Source organism: Miscanthus floridulus, chromosome 8, assembly GCF_019320115.1.
Source record: "Miscanthus floridulus cultivar M001 chromosome 8, ASM1932011v1, whole genome shotgun sequence".
In the NCBI taxonomy this organism is placed as follows: Eukaryota; Viridiplantae; Streptophyta; class Magnoliopsida; order Poales; family Poaceae; genus Miscanthus; species Miscanthus floridulus.
This window is the reverse complement of record NC_089587.1, coordinates 45,332,591-45,346,803: the sequence shown is the minus strand read 5'-3', so window position 1 is coordinate 45,346,803 and position 14,213 is coordinate 45,332,591. Positions and strand designations below refer to the sequence as shown.

The 14,213-nt window shown below is 41.3% G+C and overlaps 1 protein-coding gene and 1 pseudogene across 1 annotated transcript; both read right to left on the bottom strand.

Annotated features, from left to right (window-relative positions):
- Nucleotides 1-259: 259 nt before the first annotated feature.
- Nucleotides 260-2,248, bottom strand: LOC136471848 (B3 domain-containing protein Os06g0194400-like; annotated as a pseudogene).
- Nucleotides 2,249-5,548: 3,300 nt separating this feature from the next.
- Nucleotides 5,549-13,842, bottom strand: LOC136468981 (SEC12-like protein 1). Its single transcript, XM_066467355.1, has 9 exons — nt 13,807-13,842; nt 9,390-9,838; nt 7,947-8,079; nt 7,495-7,586; nt 7,132-7,231; nt 6,966-7,038; nt 6,747-6,876; nt 5,892-6,011; nt 5,549-5,770 (listed from the first exon to the last, which is right to left on the bottom strand). Exons 1-9 carry the CDS (start codon nt 13,840-13,842, stop codon nt 5,695-5,697), a joined length of 1,209 nt encoding a protein of 402 aa, XP_066323452.1. The 3' UTR covers nt 5,549-5,694.
- Between the last annotated feature and the right edge of the window lie 371 nt (nt 13,843-14,213).

Genomic DNA, 14,213 nt, shown 5'->3' with positions numbered 1-14,213 from the left:
CGCCTCCTATGCCTACAACACCACCAACCTGTGCCTCTCCAGCGACGATTATGGGTCAGCGGTGGCAGCAAGTCCCTTGCCCTCTCACCTCTTCCCCCTATGACCTCCACAATTCTCTGCCCACCAACCAATTTCCTAACAATGACAAATAGCTAGCCTGGTCCAATTGACAAGATCATATGTCTGTACATTAGCACCGCAAAGCCAATAATGGTGGTCACTTGCCAGATTGAACACTGAAATGGATCCAAGAGAAACAAGGACGAGCATCGATCATTTACAATATGAGGCCAATTGCCATCAACATCCTCTTACATAGTGCAGGTTTCTGAACCGTGCAAGTGGTAAGCACAAGAAGTGCACAAATTAGCAATTGGTAGACACTGGGTTATGTGAACATTTTATACATCAGCTAACTTTCTGCCACCCAAAAGGTTCAAGGCACCCAGCAATTTCCAGATGCGAGCTTGTCCAACACATCCACCTCCATAACTGAGTAAAGGAGAAAGGAAACCTATTAACACCTCCACCCAAAAGCAGTCATAAGTCAAACAAGGAGACTCACTTACAATGGAAGTACAGTTAGTTTTTTTTAAGCATCTCTTTTGGTTCAACTGTGGGCTTCTCAAATTATGAATAGGCAGACATCGTGCCAAGTTATTAGTGTTTCCAACAACAGCTAAGACAACAATATGTCTTCCGACAAAAAATAAACAAACCAGCTATCTTGCTAAAATCACAGAAAAAAGTAATGTTTTGCAAAAAAAAAGGGGGGGGGGGTGCAGAAATGAAATTGTAAAAGGTGGAGCAGAGTTCAGAAATGAAATTGTGTAAAAGGTGAAATTGTGTAAAAGGTGGAGCAGAGTTCAGAAATGAAAGTGTGTAAAAGGTGGATCACAGAGTTCAAATACCAATGAAATGTATCTGGAAAGGAAAGGGGCAAAGGGTACGAAGAATCTGATTATACAATAAAATAAATCTACAAGTTCAAACAATGAAGGTTAAATTTTACCTATGCTCCAATCAGCACATTACAAGCTACTAGTTTCATCAGTCCTCACTTTCATAGTAAGAACTTGCTCTAATTATGTAGACCTGCACCATTCCCACAACAGATATTGCTTGGTCAGCATTACAATACTATAGAATTAGACCTTATGCAAAATAGATTTCACTCACCTTGAACTTTGTCCTCTCAATCAGCTGGAAGACCAAGCAATCTCCATCAACCAGCTTGTGCTGGATGGCGAACCCTCTCCATCCAGCGCTGAGGCCCTTCTTCATCGCGAGGTAGAGCGTGTCGGACTCGTTGTCATCTTCATCCACCAGGGTGATAGTCTCGTCACGCTTGGGCAGGTGCTTCCGGCAGAAATCATTCGGGAGGCCCTGCAATTTCGCAAACCCACCAAACAAGAATTTACCTCGTAGGGGATGAAAAATAATAGAAAACAGCAGGACATGCCGAATTGAAGCTTCCGCTACTTTACCAGCCAGAAGCCCCCGGTGACATGGGACTGGGTCATGGGCTTGATGAAGATGGGGAACCTGGAGTCCAGCTCCTGCAACAGATCCTCCGCCTTAGAGATGGTGTAGCTCCTCGCCTCGTCGGTCGCGTACACTCGGTTGGCCAGATCCTTTCTCGCCGATCCGTACGTCCTGCCACTCAAGAATGAAGACAAACCAAACCAAAATTAATGATCTACATACAACTCCTGAGTCCTGACTGATTGGCGAGAAGGAATCCAAGCGCGTACCTCCTAATCTTCCTCGCGAAAGCTGGAACCTCCTGCACAGACACACATCAAAGACGAAATCCTGGATCAGTTCGTTTTCAAAGCCGCGATTTGTTCTAGGAAGTAAGGGGAAAAGATGAAATCTTTCGTGATTTCGATGACACTATGACCCTTTCACACCAACCTCGCGGTACACGGGCTTATCGGGGAGGTTGGCAACTCGGCCGGACCGCCGTAGTGGCTCCATCACGGCGTCGGCGGCGTCAAGCGGCACCCGCGCCTTCCGCTTCTTGACCTGTACAAAATCCGATTGGGATAAAGTACACCCACAGAAAAGAAGACATCTAGCGGCCATCATGGGAACCGGGACACACCGGCGAGGGCTTGGCGGCGGCGGCGGCCTCTCTGACGGCGGCGGAGAGGTGGTGGAGCTGCAGCTCCTACAGCTTCCGCTTGTTCGCCTCCACCTGCCTCCGCCGCTGCTCCTCGTACGCCGTCGCCTCGGCCATCTCCCTTCTCTCTCTCTCTCTCTCTCCTCTGTTCCCCACTTCGATTTCTTTGTGGTGTGGGTAGTTTTCGAAGGCGAACGGAATGGAGGAGCAGAGCAGACGAGGCGGCGGTGCAGAGAAAAAGGTGAGACGGGGGCTTGGAGAGAGAGTTCGTTCTTCTGTTTGCGGAGACCCGGTCCATGAACTGGTTGCGTTCCAGCCCACTAGTAGATGCGGTTGATGGGTACGGACGCCAGGGTCACTTGGTGTATGCACCAGGTGCACGCAGGAGGTAGAAGAAGAAGGGCTCCGAGATTCAAATTTTGAGCACTGTGGACGTTTTGGAAGAAGTGCCCAAGCCCAAGTGGGGAGCACGGTCTTTATCAAAAAAAAAAAAAAAGTGGGGAGCACGGGCGGAGTAGATCCGGAGGGGCCCACCTGTCAATTTCACATTATGATGAGAGCACGTGTTTGTTTGTTGATGGCCAAACATAACACAATTTATTTTAGATGGTTCTTTAATTCTCTCTACTATCACAATTGTAGCTTTCAGCTTGTGTCACAAATACTTCCATATCTTTAACTTTAATGAACCAAGTGAATGAGTTGTTATACTTTAATGATAAGTTTATCAACAAGTTATGGTAAATGCTAATATTTGGCCATAGACTAAACGCGATTATGTGTTGTCCTCTCGAATGAAAATAGTTGCTTAGTTGGCAAAATAAACGCTCTCCGTATATTGAGTGATAGCATATTTGAAGAAGCGATTTGAAGATTTTATTTATTTATTTACTCCTTGTATATAATAAAGTTCATTAGTCATAATTTACAAGAGGAAGCAATGGCCCAGATCCGAACATAAGGGAAAATTATTCTAAAAGTATATTAGAACTTGTTCGATAGTACTTTCTCTATTCTAAATTATACTTTAAGTCGTTTGGAATTTTTTACTCTAGACATAATATAGACGTGTCACAAAAATTATACAGGAAAGTCACAATGACTCATTTAGCCTGTTCGTTTGTTGGTTTCAGCCAGGATTTATCAGTCAGCCAACAGTGTTTTTCTCTCACAACAAATCAGCACCAGCCGGGCTTATCAGCCCAGAAACCATCCAGCGAACAGGCCGACTATTTGAAAAATCACACCTCTTTTTTGCAAGCGCTGTGCAACAATCATAGCCAGCACAACCTTGATTAGGTGAAGCCTAAAAAACCTGATTTAGATCAAAAGATCATTGCTATCATTAACGTAGAAAAAAGAGAGTAAAGTTTGAATATTACTTTCACACACTAGAAGAGATGTGAAAGTACATTAACACGGGGTATCTAGTTTTCAAATTATTGTAACTCTAAATATTATCTTAGCAACCTTCGTGAGGCGTTGTTTCTGTGCTATGCATATGCATACCCCCTTCATACAAAAAGAGTATGATGTACGCCCAATCAGCCAACTCATTTTCCACCAAGCAGGCCAGCAAAACACAAAGTTCATATGCGCGGGTATAGCCACGTATAAGGCTGTGTTTAGTTCGCGAAATGAAAATTTTTGGATGTCGCATCGGATGTTTTGGAAATGTCGGAAGGGGTTTTCGGATACTAATAAAAAAAACTAATTACATAGCTCGTCTGGAAACTACGAGACGAATTTATTAAGCCTAATTAATCCATCATTAACACATGTTAGTTACTGTAGCACTTATGGCTAATCATGGACTAATTAGTCTTAAAACATTCGTCTCGCGGATTTCCAACCAAACTGTGCAATTAGTTTTTTTTCGTCTATATTTAATACTCTATGCATGTGCCGAAAGATTCGATGTGATAGTTTAGGATGAAAATTTTTGGGAACTAAACCAAGCCTAAGACAACATGGTGAATAAAACAGTCTAGGTTTTAAACCAACTTATATTCAATCTGTTCGGCAGCCTGTATTCGGCTTATAAGCCTTGGCTTATCAGCCAACGAACAGTATCTTTCTCTCACACCAAACCAGCCAGCAGTACTTTCAGCCATGGCTTATAAGCCAATCCAGCCGAAACGAACAGGCTGAATGTTTAGTCTCCAGCTTGTTATGATAATTATATAAGCTTATTTTAACTTTTCCCTTTATCCTTACAATAATGGATATGATCGATAAACATTTATAATCCATCTTATAGGCATGAAAATGTGAAATTAATCATAAGGCAACTCATATAATCTAGCACTTATAAACTGGATCTATACAAAGTTTCTTTTTTAATTAAAAAATATACGGTATGTGACGCACAATTAGACGGGACTCACTGCTTCTCTTTCTTCAATTTTTGGGTCTATTTCTCTTCTCTTTTTGGGTCTATTTCTCTTCTCTTTTTGGTCTCTTTTTCAATTGTCTTCCTTTTCTTCAACCACATATATATAAATTGTTGGAGGTGCTTTGGGGGTGAGGTACCCCTGCCCCGCGCTGGATCTGCCCCTTTGTATGTGATTCACTGGTACACATTGCCACTCATGATTACGAGGCCATTCCTAAGGTGTTGACGACAATTTGTTCACCATCATATCTTTAGTAGAAATTCACATGCTAGGTAGGACAAGATGCGGTAGGCTCCACTACCGGATTCAGGTTCTTTGCCGAGTACTTGCACTCGGCAAATGCCAAATTGCACTCGACAAAGCCTTTGCCGAGTGCGGCACTCGACAAAGAACACATGTCAAAAAATTGATCGGCAAAGCCCTCTTTGCCGAGTGTCTTTTATCGGGCACTTGGCAAAGGCTTTGCCGAGAGCCCCGGGGGCACTCGGCAAAGAAAAACGACCGTCACGGCGCTGACCCCGTTGACGGTCTCTTTGCCGAGTGCCAACCTTGCAGACACTCGGCAAAGATTTTTTATTTTTTTAAAAAAAAATTCTTTGCCGAGTGCCCCTAGCCGGCGCTCAGCAAAGTTTGAATTTTTTTTTAAAAAAAATTCTTTGCCGAGTGCCCTCTGGCAGGCACTCGGCAAAGTTTGATTTTTTTAAAAAAAAAAATTCTTTGCCGAGTGCCCTCTGTCTAGCACTCGGCAAAGTTTGAATTTTTTTTTTAATCTGGAAAAACGGTTTTCTGAGCGCCCATTTTTCCAGCTTTACCGAGTGCTGTGATCATGGCACTCGGCAACGGGGTCCTTTGCCAAGTGCAACACTCGGCAAAGTGACTCAAAACAGCAATTTTTTTTTTTTTTTACATTCCATCATGACAAAAAAAATTCATACAAACATATATCACATATATATATCTCATCCATCACATATATATCTCATCCATCCACACATCCATCCGCACATATCACATCCATCACAATATATATCACATATATAATAATAAGTGCTCAAGTCCATCCAAATAAATCCACAAGTCCATCACAAGTCCATCAAAGTCCACAAGTACATCACAAGTATATCACAAGTCCATCACCAAGTGAACAACAAATGAAAAAAATACAGCGTGCACTCATCTCGGCCACTGCGACTGTGGTGAAGACCCAGCTCCATTATTCGGAGGTGCATGAGGTGGATTATTCGAACCTCTGCAATAAGCAGTCAGGCAGAACTAAAAAGCACGCCTGACTTAACCTCTGCAATAAGCAGTCAAGCAGAACTAAAAAGAAAAGTGCCCAGTAAACTAATATAATGCCAAGCTATAGTTACCTTTCAGTAGGACAGAACTCGATGGAGGTGACTGAGGAACCAAGATGAACTTTCTTGCTCCAGTGAGAAACTTCCATTTTCTTTACATCAACAGCACAGAAGTCACCATCATTGATTCCTCTGAAAGAAATACAGATCCATGTGAGCATGCTAAAAGGTTATACAGCGCATAGTTAGAGTGATAATCATAACTAGTACGACTTCCTCTCCATTGTTAATTGATGCCCTTACCAACAAGATTAAGGCCTGGTTTAGTTCCCAAAAATTTTCACCCCAAACTATCACATCGAATCTTGCGGCACATGTTTGGAGTATTAAATATAGATGAAAAAAAAACTAATTGCACAGTTTAGTTGGAAATCGCGAGACGAATGTTTTAAGACTAATTAGTCCATGATTAGCCATAAGTGCTACAGTAACTAACCTGCGCTAGTGATGGATTAATTCGGCTTAATAAATTCGTCTCGCAGTTTCCAGGCGAGCTATGTAATTAGTTTTTTTTATTAGTATCCGAAAACCCCTTCCGACATCTCCGAAACATCCGACGTGACATCCAAAAAATTTCATTTCGCGAACTAAACACCCCCTAAAGTGTTATCAGATTGTACAACTAATGTTTAATAGACAACGACTGTCAAGTCAATATATAATACTTGAGTTGAACACATAATCAGATATACAAGCAAGCAGAATCATACTGAAAAATAGGCTACACTCTTGAATTAAAAAACATTAACTAGGAGATGCTGAAGTATGCAGCATGTTAATCCCAAAATTGGCAGATGTAGATGTTCCTAGAAATGCTAAATGGGCTCATACAACAGCAGTACTACAACACTAGCAGAAGTATTTTATCCACTCACACATGCCAGATACTTCCCATCCAAGCTAACTGAAAATGTGGAGATAGGCTTTCCCAGAAGTCTTTTGTACCCAATTCTCTTCCAATCGCTTACGTTCCAGACAACAGTAACAACTTTGGAACCTGCTCCAGTGATGAACACAGATCTAGTCAAAATCAGCCTGCCTTCAATTCCGCATATGTATAATTCTCAAGATCAATTAAAAGCGCACCTTTTGCAACAGTGCAAAATAGGAACGGTTTCATGCCATCCCTAGAAAAGCGGCAACACTCAATCTTCTCATCCTGTAGGCACACAAAGAAAAAAGTAGGGAAAAGAAGTCAATTTCAACCATCTCAACAAGTAAACAAAAATAAAAAAAAATTATCATAGCATACCGAGGATCGAGTCAAATTGACCAGTGGTGCGCCCTCATCTATCTTCCATATTCTTGCAGATCCATCAGTGGATGTTGAAACTAAGAACTCTGAGTCTAAGCTACAAAATGAAAGGCACCAATGCTGTATCAGTTGGTGATGATTGAAGTGACCAGTAACCAGAAACCATGACACTAGAGAAGTTGAGATGTAGGTTTGGAATTAACTATATGTTATACTATCAATGTTTTTTTCCAGTTCAAAAGACAACTCTAGTGAGTGTGTCCATTTTACATAAGCATTTAGCTAATCTAATGATGATATTTCTGGCATTCCTCTGTGAACAATAAGAAAAGAAAAGTAATGCTTTAAGCTTGTCCTGACCTGATATCCATGTCTCGGAAGGATTTATGAGCTTTGGGTTCATCCAAAAGCACATTCATGCTTGGCCAATGGAATATTCTGAGATGCCCATCCTGCAGTGGTACAAAAGAACAAGTCAACTGGTATCAGATTCAGCTAAAAAGAGTATTGATATCAGACAAGTCACTGCATTGAACAATAGGACTAGACAACAAATGAAACATTTAGAATAAATAGTTTTCATAGCATGTACAAAGGAAGGGTTTTAAATGCAAGAGAGTGGTTCAAAATATAGGATGTACAAAGGAAGGGTTTAAATGTACAAACAGTTAAAATAAACTGCTGACAACTTTCTTCTTATAGCAGGTATAACAAAAGAAGAAGCAAACAATAGGAATGGAAAACAAAGAAAAATGAGAAGAAAAAACTTTGATCCCTCGAAATTCAGAAATCAATATAATACAAACCCATACCTCTCCACCAATGGCAAATTTGGCACCATCTGTGCTGAAAGCAAGACACTTTTGTGGTCCAACAGATTCTAGTGGAGGAGCATCTCTTGGAATAATGCGTACTGTGAACTCTTCAAATATCAGTTTGAATAACCTATAGTTTGGAAAGATGATATGGTAATTAAGTCATAGACTTGATAAAGTATAAGCAAAGGACAAACAAACAAAATGGATCAAGGAAGGGAGAAGCTTTCAGTAGTAAATATGATGAAAACTAAAAGGAATGAAATTAGTGTGGAAATTAAAAAATGTTCAATTGGTTAGATTAACAAGGAAACTGAGGAAGAATATTTCTATTGCACTTATGATATCCATGAGCAAAATTAAGCTGCTTTAAATTATCCAGATGATCATTTGTTGCGAAATTGATGACGATGCAATTATATGACACAAATTTACAAACTGTGTATCGCTGTAAGTATAAATTGCAATGGTAACTTTTCATTCTCCTATCATTTTGTATCTCATAATCTCATAAATCTATAGGTTCTACTAATAAGAGTACTTTTACTAAAACTTGAGAAATCCAGAGCGTAAGCATTACATATATGTTGCAACTTTCAAATTACATGTCATGCATTTCTTACATAACTAAACTACCAGGAGGAGAAATTCTTGTCGTTAGACACTAAAATCACTGCACATTTGGAAGGTCACGAAGATCTACATAAACTTATGTTCCCAAATGAACTAGGACAACTAATTCCACAAAATCCATTACTCAATTGCATAGCTCAATCTATTTAAGACCTGTGACCATTTGGTACTATGGTGCCAAAGAAGACTGAGGAAATGCTAATTTCCTGAAAGCGCTTTCAAGGAGTGCTCGAATCATTGTTTACACTAGTATCCATATCATCTCTCCGTTGTCCAACATGTGGATCAAAATTTCCCCACTTATACCAGAAAAACTGTCCAATAGCTAGCTATCAGCACAATCTGACCCTGTATACATAATAATGGTAAAGTACAAGTACATTTCAGCAATGTTAGTAGCTGGGCAGCACCATTGGTTCAACCCAAGAGGGAATAAAACGAAAGTGTGATCTGCGATGAGTAATAAGAGGATGCTCCGGTTTCCAAAACAGAGCCCTGATTGAGCCTCCTTAAAATAGCAAGTCAGCTGTCAATTGAGCAATTCAGCTGCAGATATAAACTAAAATCGCTCTGAATTCCACACTCAACAACTAATTAGTGCCACTGATGGGCGGACAGACCAACGGTCCAACAGTGCACTCCAAATCACCCAAACGGATAAAAACCGGAAACTGCTGCGCGGGCAGGGGGGGCAGACCCACCCAATCCATCGCCGAGAGAACGTCCTCGCCCCACGCACCACTCTAAAATTTCACCACTAACACCAACACGAACAAGCAGTTTCCAGGGAGGAGCAGAATGGCGCACCTGCAGCCTGTGGCAGTGGCGCAGACGAGCCGAGGGGACGGAGCACCGGGGTCGCCGCCCAGCCTGATATCTGCGACCTTCTCCTCGCTCACCCCTCCACCGTGATGCGTGGGGACGGAGCACCGGGGTCGCTGCTTGGCGGCGATACGCGCGGGAGCGGGGCAACAAGACTGCCTCCCAGCGGCGAGTGCAACCGCGTGCTCGAGCAGAGGTGAGGTGGCCAGGCAGGGCGGCGGGGCACCGAGTCTGCTCCCGGCGTCCAGCGCGAGCGCGGCGCGGGGAAGGGCGTCGGCGCGCGGCGTCGGCGGCGGCCCGGTGGCTGGCGGGCGCGGGCGCGGCGCACGGGGAGGGGAGGGCGGCGCGCGGCACGGGGGCGGGCCGGCGTTGGCGGGCGGCGGCGCGGGGACGGCCGGGAGCGGTGGCGCGTGGGCTGTCTGTCTGTGGCTTGACTGCCCGGCCGAATTCGGTTAAGTCCCCCACCCGCCCCTTTGCCGAGCGTCGGATCAGGAGATACTCGGCAAAGCAGGCAACTTTACCGAGTGTCCCGATCCGGCGGTCGGCAAATTTTTTTTTTTTTGAATTTCCTTTGTCGACTGCCATGTGAAGGCACTCGGCAAAGAGGAAATTTTTAAAAAAATTCAAAAACCTCTTTTGCCGAGCGTCTTATTCTTGGTACTCAGCAAAGACCCCCTTTGTCAAGCGCCATGCCCCGGCGTTCGGTAAAGTTTTTTTTAATTTTTTTTGTTTTTGACCTCCAAATTTTTTGTGCAGGCCTTTTTAAGTACCAGGAACTCCTCGTTAGAATTTGAGGATTTTTTGTGGCTTTTTATATATTTAGTTACTTTATTTCGTTTATTTGAATTTTTTTGAAAAATATAAATTTGAACTGCACGTTGGTACGAATAATGGAATTTAATTATTCAAAAAATGATAGTCATGTTAGTGAGTGTAGTGTGAGGCCGTATCCAGGAACGGACCCGAAATTTCGGACATCTTGTTCACGAAACATGACCGCGAACTTGCGTGCGAAGTGTTTTTAAATTCTATAAAAAGCAAACGAAGTCCGAAAATCATAAAACTTGTTGAGATATCGTGATATCGTATGTGGAGGCTATGATAAAAATTTTAGAAGATTTCGTGCACGTTGTCACGTACGATGCTTACAAACCAGGACATCTCTATATGTGATTCGGCAAAGACATTTCAAAAATGAATTAAATCTTTGCCGAGTGCCGTGTCAGGGGCACTCGGCAAAGTGCCAGATCTGGGACACTCGGCAAATACATTTCAAAAAAAATTAAATCTTTGCCGGGTGCCGTGTCAGGGGCACTCGGCAAAGTATTTTCCAAAAAAAAACTTTACCGAGTGCCTAACAGCAGGCACTCAGCAAAGAAGGACGTGGCCGAACACCGTTACGCGGAGCAGCCTATGCCGAGTGCCGCGCTTTTGCCGAAAGTCTGGCACTCGGCAAAGAAATCCTTTGTCGAGTACCCTTTTTGTCGAGTGCAATTCTTTGCCGAATGCGGCACTCGGCAAAGAAGGTCTTTGCCGAGTGCCCGATTTTTGACACTCAGCAAAGTAGTTTGCACTCAGCAAAGGCTCTGTTTCTAGTAGTGCTCTAATGATGGCGTAGAACCAACGTTCTTGTGAAAGACTATTTCATGGTATCGCATTAGACCTAAACATTTTACAGGCCGAATTGAGCTGAAAAAGGCTCGGGCTTAGATATAATATATAATGGCACAATAGCCATTTTGGTCCATTAACTATTACTCAAGGCTCAATTTCGTCCCTAAACTTTCAAAACGGCCGTTTAGGTCCTCAAATTTTAGTTTTAGGCTCAATTTCATCCCACAACTATTAAGATGATCGTTTTAGGTCTTAAATTTTGCATTTTGGGCTCAATTTCATACATAAACTATCAAAGTGCATTTAACTTTTATTTTCAACTCAATTTTGTCTATTCAAAAAGAAAACTTTATATTTTTGGCACAATTTCATCCATAAATTATCAAAATTATAGATCTGCTATTGTTTCAATATATTCATGTATTCTTAAATAATAAATAGTGTTAGATGCAACTGTAATTGCTCCCACAAATATCATTTAGTCGGATATATATAAATAGTACCATTATAAGGTAACACTAAAAATAACAGCTTGAAATTATTAATGGCTACGAAAGAATTTTTGGATGAATATTATTTTTCTTTCTCCGATCATTGGTGGTGTTGGAGCTAACCATTTTCAACAGTGTAATGTTCCACGTACAACGTAGACAAATTTGAGTTGAAAATAAAAGTTTAAAGAACAAAATACACTTTGATAGTTTATAAATAAAATTGAGCCCAAAATACAAAGTTTGAGGACTAAAACAATCATCTTCATAGTTTTAGGATGAAATTGAGCCTAAAAGTAGAGTTTGAGGACTAAAACGGCCATTTTAAAAGTTCAGAGACGAAACTGAGCCTTGAGTAATAGTTGAGGGACCAAAATAACTGTTTTTGCCGAATATAATGGTTTCAATAATTTTTTGTTAGTCTATATGCATTTTAGAATTGGTGGCCAAAGCTGAAGAAATCTAACAAGTCCTAGAAAATTATCCAATACATATATACTTCCTTTCCTCAACCGCGAATAAAATCCTCTCCCAGGCCACCCAGCACTGTTCAACACTGTTCAGTACTTGTTTTGCAGCATTGTTAATATACTCGTTCAACTACAAATAAATTGCTGGCTCCTAAGCCACCAAGCACTATTCGACACTGTTCATGTACTGTCAATGCACTTTTTGGCATTGTTTCTATGTTTGTTTGTAACATTGTTTATTTGTTTTTTTTTACTATTTGTGGCAGAACCGTCTCACTTAATTGTCTTCTATTAGACGCTAAGTACCCTAAGGAGCACACTAAATTAGTCAGTTCCATCGAGCACACCCAACGGAAGAACTCAAAAATCCACATTTTCATCAGGATCATAAATAAATAAATAAATAAAGCTTACAATATTCTTAACCATTTCATACATCACATAATTACATAAAATCGGAGTTATTACAAAACAAGTTTTATGTAGCAGCGGAAAGAACAATTATAATGTAGAATAAATAAAAGTTGATATATTACAGGTTTACAAAAATTTATCTTGCAACATAAATAAACATGTGATCGGAGTTATAACGGAATTAAATATTTATTCAGAGGCATGTCTAAGCATTTAACATGAAAAATAGCTTTAAAAGATGTGACAGCAGAATTAACTTTTCTTTATAAAACATTTGATGAAGGTTATAAATAAAAACTACGATCGCATCATAAAAGGAATTCTCGCTGAGCCCACAAAGAAGTATCCACACACAAGAGTTAGTTCTAGCATCCACTTGTTACCTGCAACAGGGGAAATAAAACCCTGAGTACTCGAGTGTACTCAGCAAGACTTACCCAATAGGAGAAAAATAAAATAACTTCAAGGATATGCAAGGATTATTTGGTTTGCTAGTTTGAACTTGCAGGAAGTATTACTAATAGTGCATCCTTATATTCAAAGTTTTAGTAGTCATGATTAGTTCATTAGCTAACCATTCTAGGTACGCACATGTACTACTTTCAAGCATGTGGTAAGCAATCAGAATCATTTTAAGTCCTCATTCATGTTCCATTTATTACTACAGTGCAAGACCAGTCAAGCAGGTACCATCTCAAAAGAAACGGCAATTCGCGAACCGATGACTCCCAGTTGGGTACCCCTCAACATACATCTCGTCTACACCCAAAAGCACAGACAAGACTAGCCCTTCCCAAACCTGTCACGGGCTCTAGGTCTCCGTCCAAACTCGGACTCCAAGTCCTAACACTGCGGCCTATGCGGTAGGTTGATGCCCTTGGAACTCCACCTACCCCCGCCTCCATACTAGCTGGCTCGAAAAGAGCCGGAACCCATGACAGGTAAGGTATGCAAGCCTTCCTACCCCCATCCGCAAGTATGTGAGAGGGACATTCAAAACTTGACTGCCATCCACAGCAACGGACGGTCCTTAATCGACTCAGGCGGGAAACCGCGCAACCAAGACAAAGCCCTGCGCCCGCAAGACCCGCCCAGCTGCACCCACCAATAACCACAATATCCCCAACATCCACTTACCGTGTTTCCAGCCCGGTCTCCAATTATTATCCACCTCAAAAATCCATGTGATGGTAATATGACAATAATATATATTCCTATCTCTCATGAGTGACAGGCAATCACTCGACTTCTACCGGTGTTCTATAGCGTAGCAATCTACACGATCCTGTCATATTAGTAAGACTCATAGGATAAGGAATATATATGCAAGTGAGTTCCATTCAACTCCTCAAAACTTAATGCACAAAACATAATATAAGTGCTGAATAATAGAGGTTATGCACGGGGGCTTACCTGGGTAAATAACATTATAAAAATTGGCATTTCCATCTTTAGGATCCCGTCCACCAATACACCGTCTCCGGCTCGGCTCCAATGTCACATCCACGTGCTCATCATCTAGCGCACCTAAATGAGATGCAACGATGCAAATACATGAATGCAAAGAAAGCACACATAATGCATCACATAAAAGGCACTCAAGATAAGCATCAGGTTTATAAATCAATTATTAAGTTTTTATTGCAATAACGTATGTGAGAGCAAGATAAATCTATATATCGATATTTTATGTAAACACATGGCCATATTAAGTGTTCATTTGACACAACGACATCATACAAATACAGTGGAACCATATTTTATATTTTTACAAACTTTTATTATTTATAAACCATTTAACAAAGCGTTAAACAAGTTAA

Bases quoted from the DNA above. Each gene is read 5' to 3' on its own strand.
- LOC136468981 (XM_066467355.1), bottom strand. From the start codon at position 13,842: ATGGAAATGCCAATTTTTATAATGTTATTTACCCAG. The intron at 7,587-7,946 runs GTATGGGTTTGT...GTACCACTGCAG, and splicing joins AATTTGCCATTGGTGGAGAG to GATGGGCATCTCAGAATATT. The intron at 6,012-6,746 runs ATAAAATACTTC...TATTTCTTTCAG, and splicing joins TATCTGGCATGTGTGAGTGG to AGGAATCAATGATGGTGACT.